The following is a 19,067-nucleotide window of genomic DNA, read 5'->3' on the forward strand; positions in this document are numbered from 1 at the left end:
AAAGAGAGAGACAAGAAGGGAATGTTTTCAAAAGCGAAAGGAGAGTGCGAGAGAAACCCTTGCAAGCCAGGAAGAAGAAAAAGATTGAATGGGTGGAAGGGGAAGAAAAAGAGAGATTCTTGCAAATTTGCAGGATTTATTATTATTATTATTATTATTATTATTATTGTTATGGATATATATTATATAGATATATAGAGGATGCAAATATTACAGAGGGAAAATGTGTGCGCGTGCACACACACACACATAGAGAGAGAGATATCTAGAACATTGATAAATAGGGCTTGCAAATATTGCAGGAGGAAAAGGCACATAAAGGATTTGCAAAGGTTTCAGGGGGAAATAACAAATGTGAAATTAGTATATATAATTATAGTTCTATATCTAGCTTTGCATTGTGTTTATAGGCATTGAATATTTGCCTATTACTATGTTGGAAGCTGGCCTGAGTCCCCATGGGAAGATAGATAGAGTGGGATACAAAGGAAGCTGTTGTTGTTGATGATGATGATGATTATAAAGTTACTAGCTGTGCCCGGCCACGCGTTGCTGTGGCTTAGTCTGGTGGTGTTGGTCAGTCTACATTAGGTTGTATTTATGCTGTGACCTCCACCTTCTTTATACTCACATTAGTAGTAGTATTTGAAGTCTGTTACCTTCTTCAATTTTTGTGTTGATTGATAATTGCTTGAGATCCCTGTTGTCTTTGGTTTGTTGTTAATTGTAATGTCTGATTCTGCTGAGTGCGGTTTATATTTTTATTGTGGTACAATAGTCTTTTTTTTTGTTTTGCCTGTGTTGGTGTTTATTATTATTGTTGTTGTAGTGGTCATGAAGGTTGGATAAGTTAGATGCTACTGTATTGTTTTTTGGAGGCCCAGTGTAGCACTGACTGGCCTCTCAGCCTCAGTGCCTGGCTGCTTCTTGCCTGTGATGGTGTTGATTCTTATTGTTGTTGTTGTTGTAATTGTTATTATTGTAATTGTTTTTTTGGAGGCCAAGTGTGAATGTAGGGATCGGGGAGGTGGATGAGTTGTGTTGTCAGATTTTGTATTTGTTATAGTCACAATGCGTTGTTGTGAGTTTTGTGGGTCCAGATTGTGGTTTTGTGGTGTGGTTGTGTTGTTACAACTGAGAGGCAAGGCTTTTGTGTTGTGTTGCCAAGTTTTGTATTTCTGGGGCGTTTAGTTGTATGCCAAGTTTTGTATTTCTGGGGCGTTAAGTTGTGTTGTTATAGTCACGATGCATTGTTGTGAGTTTTGTGGGTCCGGATTGTGGTTTTGTGGTGTGGTTGTGTTGTTACAATCAGGAGGGAATGCTTTTGTGTTGTGTTGCCAAGTTTCGTATTTCTGGGGCGTTTAGTTGTGTTGTTATAGTCACAATGCGTTGTTGTGAGTTTTGTGGGTCCTGTGTGGTTTTGTGGTGTGGTTGTGTTGTTACAACTGGGAGGCAAGGCTTTTGCATTGTGTTGCCAAGTTTTGTATTTCTGGGGCGTTTAGTTGTGTTGTTATCACATGATGCGTTGTTGTGAGTTTTGTGGGTCTGGATTGTGGTTTTGTGGTGTGGTTGTGTTGTTGTAACCTGGAGGCAAGCCTTTTGCATTGTGTTGCCAAATTTCGTATTTCTGGGATGTTTAGTTTTGTTGTTATAGTCACTGCGCAAACAACTTTATCATTTTATATATATAGATTGTTGATACCACATTGTTTTTGTTGACCCTATTTTTCCACTTATAGATTTAGTTTACTGTTTTTCTTTGAAATATGGTAAATATTCAAAACATTTAACCCACTGATGCCTCAATTAACGTAATTTTATTAGTATCTATTTTTATTTGAAATTTATCAGTAGCCACTGCATTTCCCACCCTTGGCTTATACTCAGTTTTCCCAGTTTTTTGTGGTAAAATTAGGTGCCTCGGCTTATATTTGGGTTGACTTATACTCAAGTATATACGGTATATTTATATTATCATTATATTTATTGCATGTGACCTTATTTGTTTTATGATTTGTTTTATTTCAATTGACTTGTTTTATTGCTATGTTTTTATATTGTCTGATGTCTGGGCCTGGCCCCATGTAAGCCGCCCCGAGTCCCTTCGGGGAGATGGGGCGGGGTATAAAAATTATTATTATTATTATTATTATTATTGACACAACGACGTTGTATGACACAGCAAACAAGATAGATATGCTGGATTTCGTTTCACAAAATCACAAGTCGAACACTTCCCAAGTGTCTAGGACTGTGTGATGTATTTTCGGATGATGCGTGCAGATCCCAGTAAGGTGGCCTTTTGCAGCTGGCAGATCGTAATTTTGTCAATGTCTATTGTTTCCAAATGCCGGCTGAGATCTTTTGGCACGGCACCCAGTGTGCCCATCACCACTGGGACCACCTGCACTGGTTTATTATTATTACTATTATTATTATTATTATTATTATTATTATTATTATTATTATTATTATTATTATTATTATACCAAACACAGCTACAGAAATAACATATAGTTGTAACAATGCAAATCAAAACTTATGATTGAAAGTTAACTGGGTAGGCCTGGGTAGGAAGAGATGGGTCTTAAATTGTGTTTTAAATTCCGACACCTCGTTTAGCTGCCATCCAGTTCAATCCTCTGCCATGCAGGAACACACCATTAAAGAACTCCTGACAGATGGCCATCCAGAATTTCATTTATGCATGTATGTAGGTAGACCACTGCCTGCAACTGGCTAAGGGGATGGAGTTCCCACAGCAAAATGTCCAGTTTTGCAGAAGCATGATCCTTCAAACAAGGTGTCCTGAAGGGGGCAAATCTGTACAGCTGCTGCCAAATCTCACAACTGGCTTTCATGGCCGGAATCACTGGGTTGCAGAGTCTTTCGGGCTGTATGGTCATGTTCCAGAAGTTTTCTCTCCTGACATTTCGCCCATATGTGGCAGGCATCCTCAGAGGCTGCCTGCCAACCTCTGAAGATGCCGGCCACAGATGTGGGCGAAACGTCAGAAGAGAAAACTTCTAGAACATGACAATACAGTCCAAAAGACTCACAGCAACCGAGCTTCTCACGGTTGTTTCAGGAGTGAGAGCCAAACGGAGCCCTGTGAATATTTAACATCAAAAGCTATCTAATCTGTTCATGTTGAATCAGAACCATGTTTTTCTAAAAAGGAAAAACAACACCTTTAAGATCTAAAGTTTGTTATTGTCTTTATTTTATAATCTTGTGGATTTGAGGTCTATTTGGACCTTACATCCACACGTTTGGGATGGGTCCCTGAACATAGCATGTTTCCCAGGGCAGAGCTTTCCAAATTGTGTGTCGCGATACATTACTGTCAGCTGCAACACGTCTACCCTGTTTCCCTGAAAATAAGACATCCCCTGAAAATAAAACCTAGTAGAGGTTTTGCTGAATTGCTAAATATAAGGCCTCCCCCGAAAGTAAGACCTAGCAAAGTTTATATTTGGAAGCAGGCCTGCCAAAATGAACACCAGAGCATGCAGGATAGGGACGTACCATAGATTGTTGTACATGAAAATAATGGTAGTAACAAGAAATTCTTGATAGGGTTCACAGTTTGTCTTGTTATGCTGATTTGTAATGACAACTACTATCTATATATATAAATGAGTGATGGCATCACGGTGACCCACAAAACAACAAAACTACAGGCCCCCCAACCTCGAAATTTGACAACACAACCCATCATCCACGCCTCTAGGTTGATACAACAAAAAGAAAAGAAAAATAAAGTCCTAATTAGAGGGAGAGCAATAATTCTTTTTATCCAATTGCTGCCAGTTTAGAGGGCTAATCTCTGCCCACTTGGTCTCCTAGCAACCAACTCATCCAAGGGACAGCCAGGGTTCAGTTAGAGGACAGGCAGATTGAGGCCTCACTTAGGCTTCTTCCACAGATTATCTAATTTGCACTGGATTATATGGCAGTGTAGACTCAAGGCTCTTCCACACAGCTATATAACCCATTTATAATCTTATATTATCTGCTTTGCCCTGGATTATCTTGACTCCACACTACCATATAATCTACTTCAGTGTGCATTTTATACAGTTGTGAAGAAGGGGCCTCATATAATCCAGTTCTAAGCAGATAATATAAGATTATCAATATACAGTAGAGTCTCACTTATCCAACATAAACAGGCTGGCAGGATAAGTGAATATGTTGGATAATAAGAAGGGATTCAGGAAAAGCCGATTAAACATCAAATTAGGTAATCGTTATACAAATTAAGCACCAAAACATCATATTATACAACAAATTTGACAGAAAAGGTAGTTCCATGTGCAGTAATGCTATGTAGTAATTACAGTAGAGTCTCACTTATCCAATACTTGCTTATCCAACATTCTGGATTATCCAACACATTTTTGTAGTCAATCTATATATATAAAAGAGTGATGGAATCGTGGCACCGAGCAAAGCAACTAAACTACGGGCCCCCCAACCTCGACATTGGACAACACAACCCATCATCCACGCCTTAAGGTTGAAACAACACAAAATCACTTCACACACCTCCACATGGGGAGAACCCACAACGCACCATCGGGAGCCATGCCCGGGAGGGAAACAGAAAGTATAATGGCCGGCCGGCAACAGGGAAGGCAGGCAATGGGAAAAAGCTGTCCCCTGGGTCCTAGCGCCCGCCCATCATCCGAATCACTTATCTCCACTCCAACCTTCTACAATATCCAACCCATTTCAATACTCTATATTTTAAATATATGCTATGAACCATGACAATCAACACAATCTTTCTCCTAATATTTTAACAAGCTTAAAATCACAACACCAAATAAAAAACAACACTCTTAAAACATGGAAATGCCAGACACTAAACAATCAGGGCCAGCGAACACCTCCCATGATCTGCCATGCAGGACACAATCCAAGCACTCCCAACAGATGGCCACCCAGCCTCTCAATAATAATAATAATAAAAACATCATCATACAATCCTAAGGTTTGCAGAGGCTGACTATTTCTGTGGCCCTTACATGTCACATCTCTTTTTATGTTTGGAACCTTTAGAGTGTTTGCTTATCTTTTTCACATAGAAAGAAGATAGCTGTATACTCACAGAGGCCTGACTATTTCTGTGGCCCTTACATGTCACATCTCTTTTTATGTTTGGAACCTTTAGAGTGTTTGCTTATCTTTTTCACATAGAAAGAAGATAGCTGTATACTCACAGAGGCCTGACTATTTCTGTGGCCCTTACATGTCACATCTCTTTTTATGTTTGGAACCTTTAGAGTGTTTGCTTATCTTTTTCACATAGAAAGAAGATAGCTGTATACTCACAGAGGCCTGACTATTTCTGTGGCCCTTACATGTCACATCTCTTTTTATGTTTGGAACCTTTAGAGTGTTTGCTTATCTTTTTCACATAGAAAGAAGATAGCTGTATACTCAGAGAGGCCTGACTATTTCTGTGGCCTTTACATGTCACATCTCTTTTTATGTTTGGAACCTTTAGAGTGTTTGCTTATCTTTTTCACATAGAAAGAAGATAGCTCTATACTCAGAGAGGCCTGACTCTACTGTACATACTAAACATAAAGACAACCATACAACAGACATTCAATACCACCACTAACTCAAATTTCTCACCAACACCACCAGACAAGGCCACAGCAACGCGTGGCCGGGCACAGCTAGTGTTTTCAATATATCATGATATTTTGGTGCTAAATTCATAAATACAGTAATTACTACATAGCATTACTGCGTATTGGACTAATTCTTCTGCCAAATTTGTTGTCTAACATGATGTTTTGGTGCTTCATTTGTAAAATCATAACCTAATTTGATGTTTAATAGGCTTTTCCTTAATGCCTCCTTATTATCCAACATATTCGTTTATCCAACATTCTGCCAGCCCGTTTATGTTGGATAAGTGAGACTCTACTGTACTGTATTTACAAATTTACCACTAAAATATCACAATGAATTTAAAACACTGACTACAAAAACATTGATTATGAAAAGGCAGACTGCTTTGGATAATCCAGAACATTGTATAAGCGAATGTTGGATAAGTGAGATTCTACTTTAATATGAAATAATTACTGGGATAGAATAATGCAGAACAATATAATCTCTAAAACCAGGACAGTAAATAAAGACCAACAGTCTAAAAGCAGGGAAATTGGAAATTCCACAAAGGAAACAATCAGGGCCAGCTAACACCTCCCAAGAAAGGATTCTTCCAGAAAGGAAGCTGAGAAGGGAGTGAAGCACTGTGTATTACCAAAGTCATTATTATTACTATCATTACTATTATTATTATTATTGTGTTGCCGTCAACCATGAAAATGAATACAATCTGGCTCCAAGTATTCAAAAATACTAAAATCAGAATATATAAAAATTAATGTGGTATGATAAAACAGAACAATACAATCTCTAAAATCAGAACACTAAATAAAGAACAACACTCTGAAAATGGGAATTCCACACAGGAAACAATCAGGGCCAGCTAACACCTCCCAACAAAGTATTCCCATCATCAAAGTCTGGCAAATCCTCTGTTTTCTCAGGGCCACAGACAGTAGAAGCACATAAAATATCGCAAACAACACCACTCTGAAAACAAGGGAATTCCAGACAGGAAACAATCAGGGCCAGCTAACACCTCCCAACAAAAAATTCACTCAGGGAGGAAACAGCCAGGCTTTAAAGCTGCAAGGCCATTACATCCTAATCATTTTTCCTAATTGCAGCATTCATACTTGCCTCCAACAGACAAAAAAAACCAATCAGAAATATTGTATATTCACAACCTTTAGGAAATAATATCCCCTAATGGCGCAGCGTGTTAAAGCACTGAGCTGCTGAACTTCTGGACCGAAAGGCCGCAGGTTTGAATTGGGGGAGCGGAGAGAGCCCCCACTGTTAGCCCCAGCTTCTGCCAACCCAGAAGTTCAAAAACATGCAAATGTGAGTGCATCAATAGGTACTGCTTTGGCGGGAAGGTAACGCCGCTCCATGCAGTCATCTCACATGACCTTGGAGGAGTCTACGGACAACTCTTCAGCTTAGAAATGGAGATGAGCACCAACCCCCAGAGTCAGACATGACTGCACTTAATATCAGGGGAAAACCTTTACCCTTTACCTTAACTACCTCCAATTCCTCAATACTTTATTTCCCATACCACCATACTTCGCCACAGCAACGTGTGGCCAGGCACAGCTAGTACAGTATATAATAAATGTTCATTTTTTTGTTCAACAAATGTGAATTCTTCTTCATGGAAAAATAAGACATCCCCTGGAAATAAGACCTAGCGCATCTTTGGAAGCAAAAATTAATATAAGACACTGTCTTATTTTTGGGGAAACACAGTATGAGAAATAAGCAATAAATCATATGTTTGTAAAAATATAAAAGAAAGGTTTTAATGGAATATGTTGTGTCCCTTATTCATGTCTTTTCTATAAATTATGTATCTATATATATAAAAGAGTGATGGAATCCTGGCGACCGCCAAAACAACAAAACTAAACACCCCACAACCTTGAAAATTGACAACACAACCCACCATCCACGCCTCTAGGTTGATACAACAAAAAGAAAAGAAAAATAAAGTCCTAATTAGAGGGAGAGGAATAATTGTTTTTATCCAATTGCTGCCAGTTAGAAGGCTAAGCTCCGCCCACTTGGTCTCCTCACCCAGGGGACAGGCAGAGTTAGGCCTCACTTAGGCACTTCCACACTGCCTATAAAATAAAAATTATCAGATTTTAACTGGATTATATGGCAGTGTAGACCCAAGGCCCTTCCACACAGCTATATAACCCATTTATAATCTTATATTATCTGCTCTGCACTGAATTATCTGGACTCTACACCTTTACCCTTTACCTTAACTACCACCAATTCCTCAATACTTTTATTTCCCATACCACCATACTTCGCCACAGCAACGCGTGGCCGGGCACAGCTAGTGTATTAATATATTTTATAAAGGGTTGGTTGAACCTCTGGTTTGTTAGTACAACTGAATGACTGTGTCACAAAATAATGCCTACTTGGGTTGTGGTGAGTTTTCCAGGGTGTATGGCCATGTTCCAGAAGCATTCTCTGACGTTTCGCCCACATAGCAGGCATCCTCAGGTTGTGAGGTGTTGAGAACTAGGCAAGTGGGCTCATATATGTGTGGAATGCTCAGGATGAAAGAAAGAACTCTTGTCTGTCTGAGGCAAGTGTGAATGTTGCAATTGGCCAGCTAGGTTAGCATTGAAAAGCCTGGCAGTTTCAAGGCCTGGCTGCTTCCTGCCTGGGGGATCCTTTGTTGGGAGGTGTTTACTGGCCCTGATTATTGTCTGGAATTCCCGTCTTCTCAGCGTTGTTCTTTATTTACTGTCTTGATTTTAGAGGTTTTTTAATACTGGTAGCCAGATTGATAGAATGCATGTCTATGAAGTGTCACCAACATGAAATGTTCGGGAAGCTCAGCCCTGGGGCGCCAGTCTGTATCTCTCGCCTTCGCTTTCCGCAGCAGGGCTCCACAGGCGGAAGCAGCCTGCCCCGGAAGGTAAACTGCGTCCCAAAGGCGGCGTAGAGGCGTGATTCCACCCCGCGGCCCCCGTGGCTTGTCCTCAGGGCCAATCGCAGCGGGTGCGGCTCCTGCGGTGACGTCAGCCGGGAGCCTTCGCGCGCTGCTGACGCGGGCCAATGGGGTAGAGGGAGGCGTGGCTACCGCGCTTTCCTTCTCTCTGGGGCACATGACGCACTTGGCCGGCCGTGGTACCTCGACGTGCGCAAGCGGCTTGGCTCCTCCCGCTCCTCTTCCTTTTTACCGGTCACGTGAGCGGCAGGGACGGCGGCCGGCCCGGCTCATCGCCCGCGTGTCGCGTTCTCCTCCAGCTCGCCGCCCCCTTTCCGCCTCCGGAGCCGACGCCGCGGCCTGGGCCTGGGCGCGCCGGGAGCGAGCGAGCGAGCGGGCAAGTACGGGGACGGGAAGGCCGAGGAGGAAGAGGTCTCAAGGCCGCGGCCTCAGTAGAGCCGGGCCCGTGCAGGAGGAGGCGGGCGGGGCCTGAGGGCGGGGGAGAAAGAGAAGGAGGCCCCACCGGCGGCGCCGCACACAAAGGGGCCCACGCGGCGCGGAGGGAGCTTAGCCGGCGCTACACGCGCGCCTTAGTCACGCACCAAGAGCCGCCTGCTTCGACCCCTGCCTTCCAAACAATGGGGAGGGTTCTGTTGTTTTTGCCGCCCCACCCGAAGCGCCCGGCCCTCGGAGGCCCTCCCGCCTTTGTCCCGGGAGGCCCTTGTTCGCCCGAGGGCCTGTCACGTGCCTCCTGGGCCCCGTGGAGAAGCGGCGGAAATGGTCCGAGGGACGGGGCCTCGGGCTGAGCACGTGCGCCGCCCAGGCTTGGGCCCATCGCTTAGGACAGAGCTGCCTACCCAAACTTTTCATTCACTAGCGATCCCTTCCCGCCCATTTTTACCTGGCCCTAGTTTATATAGGTACATTACATAGGTAGAGAAATCAGACATTTGCTGAAAATGAACCAGCCTGATTTTCTCTTTTTGTGAAGTACAGCTGAAGCATCTTCTGCAGAGTCCACTGTAAACATTGCATCTTGTTGCTAAAAGATTTATGGAAATGGTTGGCGTTCAGAAACCTTTTGCTGTTACCAAATTTTCCATGGAATCACGGAATCCTAGAGTTGGAAGAGACATTGTGGGCCATTCAGTCCAACGCTCTGCCAAGAAGCAGGAGAATCGCATTCTAAGCACCCTCAACAGATGTCCATCCAGCCTCTGCTGAATCCAGCCTCTGCTTAAAAACCTCCAAAGAAGGAGCCTCTATCACACCCCGGGGCAGAGAGTTCCACTGGTAAACAGCACTCACAGTTAGGAAGTTCTTCCTAATGTTCAGGTGGAATCTCTTTTCCATTCATGACCCCAACATTGAGCAAAGGGACCCCATTTGTTGTTAGGATCCACTGTTTAAGAAACAGTGATTTACCTTACTAGAATGGCCCTTTCTTGACATGAGCTGCGAATCCCTTATCCCTGTGCATGTGGGTGACTGAAAAAGAGACACCTTTATTTTCTGATGGCTCAATGAAATTGTTTTGTGCACAAAATTATTGTACATAGTTACCTTGAGGCTATGTGTATAGAATCAAAGTTGGAAGAGACTACAAGAGCCATCCAGTCCAACCCTGTGCTATGCAGGACACCCAATCAGATGGCCATACAGCTTCTGCTTATAAATGTCCAGGAAAGAGGCTCTACCACACTCCACAACAGCAGCACAATTCACTGCTGAACAGCGCTTCCTGTGAACAAAATCTGGCTACCAGTATTTTAAAAATTATAAATATAATATATAAAATTACTGTGGTATAATAAAACATAACATTTAAAAAACCCTAAAATCAGGACAGTAAATAAAAAACAAGATTCTGAAAACAGTGGAATTCCAGACAGGAAACGATTAAGGCCAGCTAACTCCTCCCAACAAAGGATTCCCTCAGGCAGGAAGCAGCCAGGCTTTGAATCTGCAAGGCCATTAAATGCTAATCAAGGTGATTAGTTGCAACATTCATATTTGCCTCAAACAGACAATAGTTCTTCCTCTCAACCTGGACTTTCCTCAGAGATATAAACCCCACTTGCCTAGTTTCCAAAAGACCTTTGAGGATGCCTGCCCTACATGTTAGTGAAACGTCAGGAGAGAATGCTTCTAGAACATGGCCATACAGCCCGGAAAACTCGCAGCAACCCAGCTATTCCTAATGTTTAGGTCAGTGGTTCTCAACCTGGGGTCCCCAGATGTTTTGGCCTTCAACTCACAGAAATCCTAACAGCTGGTGAACTGGCTGGGATTTCTGGGAGTTGTAGGCCAAAAACATCTGGGGGACCCCCGGGTTGAAAACCACTGGTTTAGGTGGAATACTTTTTCCTGCTATTTGAACCCATTGCTTCATTGTGTGCAGAATAGCAGAAAACAAAACTTGCTCCCTCCTCAATGTGACATTCTTTCAAACATTTAACCATGGCTATCAGGCTTCCTTCTCAGCTGCCTTTTCTCCAGGCTATGCATATCCAGTATAAGATTATTATTTTATTTTATGACACAGCAAACAAGATAGATATGCTGGATTTCGTATCACAAACTCACAAGTCGAACACTTCCCAAGTGTCTAGGGCTGTGATGTATTTTGGATGATGCATGCAGATCCCAGTAGGGTGGCCTTTTGCAGTTGGCAGATCGTAATTTTGTCAATGTCTATTATTATTATAACATTTATATTCCGCCCTTCTCACCACATAGGGGACTCAGGGCAGAGCACAACATATATACGGCAAACATTCAATGCCAGAGCATAAAATAAACCATAAATATATGTAAACACTAAGATGTATATCAGGGATCCTCAAGCTTGTTAAGCTGAGGGCTGGTTCACTGTCCCTCAGATGGTTGTGGGGGCTGGACTATAGTTTAAAAAAGACATGAGTTATTCCTATTCACACCGCACATATCTTATTTATAATGCCAAAAAACCATTAAAGAATAATACAATATTTAAAATGAACCATTTTAATCAATATAAACTTAGTATTTCAATGGGAAGCACGTGCCTGCTTTTGGTTGATGAGACAGTCCAGTTGTTATTTTGTGCCTTCAAGTTGTTTCACACTTAGGGTGACCCTAAGTCTAAAGTTTAGGGTAGGGGCTAGGTCAATGGCCTTGATGGGCCGCATCTCACCCATGGGCCTGAGTTTGGGGGGCCCAGGTGTATATATATGAAACAAAAATGGATTTCATGTTGAGACTTGAGTCCTATTTCCAAGATACCTCATTATGTAAATATTCTAAAATAAAAAATAAAATCCATACAGTATCTAGAGATTGGGAAATGCAACACATGCACAGCCCTGTAAGAAGATGTCTGGATTGCATGCAATACATGTTTAACAACTGCATCGTAGCAAGCATACCTGCTCATACACAAGCAATTTTACTAGCCAGTTTCTGCAAACCTGATATAATCAGGAGCAATAATCACAACAACCTGATGGTATGGCCTACTGCTTAAATATAGAGAGATGTAGGCTTACATATTCTATGCTTATGGGAAAGACATGTCAACCTCTGAAACTCCCTAATTAGCTTTTGGCAAGTCAGTGCTGCAATGCTAATTGCTAATTTCTGTATCAACATAATATCTTTCTAGATCTTGATACCAAAGTCTCCTGATATTTGTGGCATTTGAATTCCTTTTAATTTGTTGTATTCCTTTTCTTATCCAGGTTGAAGCAAGACAATAGTGTTTCCTGGGTTAATAGTTTTGATTGCATATGGGTTAAGTAGTGGAAGTTTTTTCTTGTTTGACATTGCCTGAAATACACAAGTGGCATTCTGAAAGGAATGGGTTTACTGTTGGCTGTGCATTTGATTCCAGTATTTTTTTTTTAGATCACTCTTGTACCTTTTCCAGGTAGGTGGTTTCCATCATGGATTGGCAGCCAGATGAGCAGGGTCTCCAGCAAGTACTTCAGTTACTCAAAGACTCTCAGTCTCCAAATACAGCAACCCAGCGGATCGTACAAGATGTATCCTTGAAATAATTAAGGTTTTTATAGACATTGTTTCAGATGGTGTCCGAGAAAACAAATTTCTATTTATAGGGAACTACAAATGACAGGGGAAAACAGCAATTGATATTAAATTATTAGTGGGATAGACAAATACTTCAGAGATTAGCTAGGAAGTTGTATTTCTTGGGATGAAGCAAGAATCAATGCCTTAGTACTCAAAACATTAAGGTCTCTTAACTAAGTATGTAGTCTGAACTAAACTATTATGCAGATGTGGAATTTAACAATGAATTTTGAGAATGTTTTCTTAACTAATAAATCAGAAACTGAAACAGCTCAACCAGTTTCCTGATTTCAATAACTATTTGATATTTGTCTTGACGCGACTGAAATCTGAGGGTATGGCTATTAAATATGTCACAAGAAACTTTAACAAAAATGTCTGTGTACATGTATATGTGCTGAGTATACTGTCAAGATTTTATTATTCCCTAGATCTATGGTCAAATTAAAGTTTTCCCCAAAGCTGAATTTCTAAGAGCCTTTTGGCCGAAGTTAGTGGCATGGATGGTTCCTGATTAATCCAGAAATGATCAGACATGATTTACTGTATTGGCTTTCCAGCCCCTCAGGACTGAACTGGCTATTTGATCTGGTCCAGGCTGTTCTTTCCTGTGAAAAAGTGGATTGAATTCTGGAGCCTGCAGTAGTTAGAAAAATGGGAAATAGTACCCTCTGTACTCAAAATGTGTAGTTGCTTTTGTCAGCTGTTTCTTGTGATCTTTGCTTTTATATTGTAGTTTAGCCTAATTTGTTCAAGGAAGCAGTGCAAGGGTTAATGTGCTGAGTTTTTTGAGGGCAGGGAGGTAGTATTCTAATGAAAGGTTCCAGACAAGAGCAAGCTCATTGTAAACATAAAAATAAAGAGTTAAGGAATACTGAAGATAAAGGTGTCTTGTGACTATGATGGCCAAAGATCTAGATACTTTTTGTGTTTTAGTCATGTCCAAAGAATTGAAGTAATTTGAATCCCTACACTTCTTTGTATGTTTTGTGATTTGGTAAACAGTACTTCCTCGTTCTAAAGTGGCTAGTAAAATCAGATCTTAATTGTAGTAGAATTTTGTGACTGAGAATAAAGGATCTTTTAATTTACTTTCTAAAAGTTTTGTGTAATTGGAAAGTTTATATTACATACACTTTCAAAATAATCATCTATGTAATGATTCCTGGTTCTTATATAGCAGTTGTTCTTATTTCTGTGCTTATTTCTGCAGAATTTGCTCCAGTAAAAGGAGCCCAGGCAGAGATGGGCTTTCTGAATTTTTGGCTTCTTTGAGATAGGAACTTCATTACAGTTCTGCTTGTTGCTGGCTGCAGTCCTTTTTGTGAGGAAGCAAAAGCAATGTTAATTAGTATTGGTATAGGTTACAGTAGAAGTGAAAAACTGTTGAAGGCTACATATGTCTGTGGGACCTTGGAAGGACTGCAGTTTCACCTGAAAAAATCCTAAACCCCCTTTTGGGGACGTAGAGGCATTCTCATCATTTTTTGAGGCATTTATTATTATTATGTTTATTTATATCCCACTTTTTCTCTTCCTGCCGAGACTCAAGCTGGCTCACAATGAAAAGCATTACAATACAACTTAAAATATACAAATATTAAAACAATATTAAATATCAATATTAAAAAGGCCTTTTCCCCACATTGAGTGTGATCAGGTCCTCTAGGAGCATCTACTATATTGTTGTTCATTTTAGCAAGGGTGGGATACCAGTATACATCCTAAATAGTGTGTTCTGGAATCATGACCCAGAAGCTATTCCAAAGTGTAGTTGAATGCAAGAGGGTCATCAAAAGAAATAACTACTTGCAAAGAACTGAAGCATTAGTATGTATTCATACACAGTTTTTATATGCTGAGATGTAACAGTGTATAAAAAAAAGAATTGATGAATTTGCCAGTATATCAATTTCATTAACCAACCTCATTGTATCTGTGCTCAAAATCAAATTGTGTACTGCATGAAATATCTTGCTCCAAAACAATTTCTTTAAACAGATGAGCCAACTCGATCTCTGAGTGGTCTGATCCTGAAGAATAATGTGAAGGCTCATTACCAGAGTTTCCCTCAGCCTGTTGCTGAATTCATTAAGCAAGAATGTCTGAACAATATAGGGGATTCTTCCTCCCTCATCAGAGCTACCATAGGTGAGTACTGGAGAAAATATGGAATAACATATTTGTCTTTTACAAAAGCTGAATTAATATTCTTGAGACTCATTAGACTATTTGTTTACTTGTATGAATATTTGCAGGAAGAGAGTTATAAAATAGCCTTCTCAAAATCACTACTGTGGAGCTGCTTACATTTTAAATAAGAGAATATGTTATTATTTAAACTTGAAACCATACATGGTGTTAATTGAATTCTTAATGTTTATGTGACATTTACATGTTTAAATTTCAGTTTGGGTTCTTCAGGTTTGTGAGACTAACATCAGTTGTGCAGCTGAGAGAATCAGCTTAGACATGCATGGGTCACAGTAAGGGTGGGGTATCTCTCAGACACGTAATTCTCTTAATTTGTGCAGTCCAAGAAGTGATTCACTTCCCCCTTAATCCTTGAAACTACCCAAATTGGAAAAGCAAATCTACAACTTGGGTGTAAGATAACAATTACTCCTGTTATGTTTCAATTTGTTTTACAAGTCTGGCAGCTCAACACAGGCCCCCAGTACATTGGGGTAAGTTGGGCAAGCAGGATACTTTCCCATTATCAAAGGAATGCCTCTGGTTAGATAACTGCAAATTATATTAAAAGTCACCTTAGCTCCACAATAGAGTTGAGAATTGACAAGTTAGAAGTACATGAGTAGAAACTTGGTTTGTGTCATAATGAATTTGTGGTTTTGAAATTTCTTAACTTTTGGGGACCAACAGTTCTGTTAGGAGATGTTGCTAAAATAGGATTGTGGTCTGGTACTGAACACAGCTTGTTTGTTCTTCTGGCAGGAATTCTCATAACAACCATTGCTTCCAAAGGAGAGTTGCAGATGTGGCCAGAGCTCTTGCCCCAGCTCTGTAACCTGCTGAACTCTGAGGACTACAACACGTGTGAAGTAAGTAGGAGGTAACGGAGTTCAGTTAGCAGTCAGATAACAGTAGGCACAAGATTAAAATATTAAAATTTTAAGGTACAGGCAGTACCCAAGTTGCAAACACCCAACTTACGAATGACTCATAGTTAAGAATGGGGATAAGACAACAGGAAGTGAGAGAAATCTGCCCCTTGGAAGGGAAATTCACTCCTGGAAGAGTGATCATGGGGAAAAGGTGTCTCACTAATACTTGTTTCCACAACAAGCCAAATATTTCAAAATCCAATGATCACAGGGACAGAAAGTGAGGTGAAATCTTCTGAACAGGGGCACAGACAGTCAAACAAGCACCACATGGGTGCTAACTCTTCCCTGTGCTACTCAAAGATAAGAAATCTATACCTTGGCTAGAGTTAGATTGAATGATGGGATATGTGGAAAATGAGTTGGTTTGTTCTGTGGTCTGATTTAGTTTTCTTGAGATTCAAGAACCAGAATCAGATACAACAGATTCAGTTAAAATTAAAAAATACTGTATCATGGAGTTTTTCTCTGAGTCACTGAACTGAACTGACCAGAGTTCCTGTGCACACAAATCCAGTTTTTGGTCTTCTCCCTCCTCATTTTTTTACATTTTCACGATATAAAAATACATATGCATATAGCCATCTTTTTATCATTGTTTAGCACGAGAAACACTTGCCAGTCTACCTCCGTTCTTCCTAAAACGCTATCAGTATATTCTGTTTTGTGTTATGCCCACCCCCTTCCAAATGTGAGATCAAAGATGACTCTCTGATTTTATCTGTTTTTTCACTTGAAATTTCTCGCATAGGAAGTAAGGCTGTTCCAGGAATATGCCAGACTGCTCCCAAATACTCTCTTTGAAAGCAGCCCTGTTGCAACTTCTCTTACAGCATCCCTAGCTATTTAAGCAGTTAGTTGGCACATCGCAGTCTGCTGCGTGGGAAATCTGGCTGAGTAGGAGGACAACACGTTCTTTCAAACTGCCAGCTTGTCACTTAAATGGCTTTCCTTTGGCACAGAGTGAATGTAGCTCATGATGATCTGAATATTGGAGCCATGTTATCATTGCAGGTTTTCAAGTGGAATTCAGCTACTCTTTTCCTTTTACCTAATTTCGTATATATGATAATTAACAAATGTTATCTTCTCTAGGGGGCTTTTGGTGCCTTACAAAAGATCTGTGAAGATTCTGCTGAGCTCCTGGACAGCGATGCTCTCAACCGTCCCCTTAATGTCATGATTCCAAAGTTTCTTCAGTTTTTCAAGCACTGCAGCCCCAAGATTAGGTATGTACCTGCCTTTGCTAATCTCTAATCTTTATTCCACAAATTGAGCATGGTTAGTTGTTAATTTTTTGCATTTAGTGTGCACCATTTTGGATCAAAGCTAAGAGCACTAGAAATAAAATTATGACAAAGTATATTCAATTTAATCAAATCAGAAGTGAGCAACACGTAAATAATCAACTTAGGAAATAGCTACTTATCTAAACTAAGTAAAACTACTACATAACCAGAAACAAAGATCATGTTGGCTATAGCCTGGATTATATAAAAAGAATATGTACTACCGTGTTTCTCCGAAAATAAGAGTGTCTTATATTATTTTTTGCTCCCAAAAATGTGCTAGGTCTTATTTTCAGGGGATGTCTTATTTTTCCATGAAGAATTCACATTTATTGTTGAACAAAAAAATGAACATTTATTATATACTGTACAGTAGTTTTCATCACAAACCAACATAACCAAACCAGACAAACTGTGACTCCTGTCAAGAATTTCTTGTTATTACCATTATTTCCATGTACAACTCGTATGTACATTTACCAATCCTGCATATTCTGGTGTTTTGTTTGGTGGGCGTCGAGCATGCTTCCAAGTAAAAACTTTGCTAGGTCTTACTTTCGGGGGAGGCCTTATATTTAGCAATTCAGCAAAACCTCTGCTAGGTCTTATTTTTTGGGGATGTCTTACTTTCGGGGAAACAGGGTAGTAGCATGGGGAGCATGATGCCTCTTCTTTGTTTATTCAAATGTAGAGTCGAAGTAATTAGGATGCCTCCATTAACCATAATTTTTAGTTTACATGTAATAGGAGCTATAGTTAAATACTTCTGAAGAAGCCAGAATTGTTTTTGTGTGTCTTGAAGTTATTCCTGTGTGATGGTGACTATAGTGCAGGGTCCCCAAACTAAGGCCCGCAGGCTACATGCGGCCCATCGGAGCCATTTATCTGGCCCCCGGGGTGGTGGCTCCCTCCTCTGCCAAGAAAGGTGTGTGTGGTGTGGAGAAGGAGGAAAAGGTGCACGCCTTTCTTGTCAACCTCTCCTCAAGGGCACCTTTCCGGCCGCTGCCGCCGAGGAAGAGCCACATGGGGCAAGGAAAAGGTGTGCGGCTTTCCTCCCTCACACCATGGGCAGCTTTCCTGCTGCCACCACTGAGGAAGGGCCACATGGGGCGAGGAAAAAGCATGTGCCTTTCAGCCCTCACCCCGCGGGCAGCTTTCCTACTGCCACCACTGAGGGAGGCAGCGGGAAAGGTGCGCGCGGGGTGAGGGAGGAAAGAAAGGTGCACGCTTTTTCTTCGCCCTGCACGCACCTTTCCCGCTGCCTCCACTGAGAAAGAGCCGCACGGGGCAAGGGAAAGGCGTGTGCCTTTCCTCCCTCACCTCGCGGGCAGCTTTCCCGCTGCCGCCGCTGAGGGAGGCAGCGGGAAAGGTGCGCGCGGGGTGAGAGAAGAGAGAAAGGCTCATGCCTTTTCCTCGTCCTGCACACACCTTTCCTGCTGCCGCCGAGGAAGGGACACACGGGGCGAGAAAAAGGCATGCCCCTTTCCTCCCTCGCCCCGCAGGCATCTTTCCTGCTGCCGCCTCTGACGAAGGCCTGCACGGGGCGAGGGAGGAGGGAAAGGTGCGCGCTTTTCCTGCCTTCTTGCTCGCCTTGCATGCTCCTTTTCCGCCTCCTCCCCCACCCTGGGATGGAGGAGTAAAAACAACATGCCTGTGGCAAAAGGTAGAGACCTCCCGTTTTATCTTGCCGCGTAGACTCCCTCCTTTGCAGCCCTGTCATGGATTCATTTTTCTTGAGGGCTAGCAATCTCTTCCAACCCTGAATATTACAATATTATTATTATTATTGCCATTGTTGGTCAGGGGTGCTTTATGTTTTGGTTCACAAAGGGAGAAAGGGGTTGGACTATATGGCCCAAGGGGTCTCTTCCAACCATGTTTATTATGATGTTGTTGTTGTTGTCATTGAGTGGCTATCTGTCAGCGGTGCTTTGATTATGGTGTGGTGCACAAAAGCAGAAGGGGGTTGGAGTAGATATCCCAAGGGGTCTC

General features: G+C 41.5%; 1 protein-coding gene across 3 annotated transcripts in view; it reads left to right on the forward strand.

Moving 5' to 3' along the window:
- Window positions 1-8,767: 8,767 nt before the first annotated feature.
- The window catches only part of tnpo2 (transportin 2), a 34,004-nt gene continuing 23,704 nt past the window's right edge, over window positions 8,768-19,067 (forward strand). Inside the window, exons 1-6 of one of the 3 annotated variants that reach the window (XM_062970505.1) lie at window positions 8,768-8,987; window positions 12,502-12,612; window positions 12,921-12,996; window positions 14,663-14,812; window positions 15,617-15,723; window positions 16,882-17,015. In XM_062970505.1, the coding sequence (XP_062826575.1) occupies window positions 8,769-8,987; window positions 12,502-12,612; window positions 12,921-12,996; window positions 14,663-14,812; window positions 15,617-15,723; window positions 16,882-17,015 (797 nt within the window). In that variant the 5' untranslated portion in view covers window position 8,768. Of the gene's footprint in view, window positions 8,992-9,652; window positions 9,884-12,497; window positions 12,613-12,920; window positions 12,997-14,662; window positions 14,813-15,616; window positions 15,724-16,881; window positions 17,016-19,067 lie in introns of those variants that run through there. The other 2 variants (XM_062970506.1, XM_016996154.2) reach the window with 2 other exon arrangements.

This window comes from Anolis carolinensis, chromosome 2 (assembly GCF_035594765.1).
Source record: "Anolis carolinensis isolate JA03-04 chromosome 2, rAnoCar3.1.pri, whole genome shotgun sequence".
In the NCBI taxonomy this organism is placed as follows: Eukaryota; Metazoa; Chordata; class Lepidosauria; order Squamata; family Dactyloidae; genus Anolis; species Anolis carolinensis.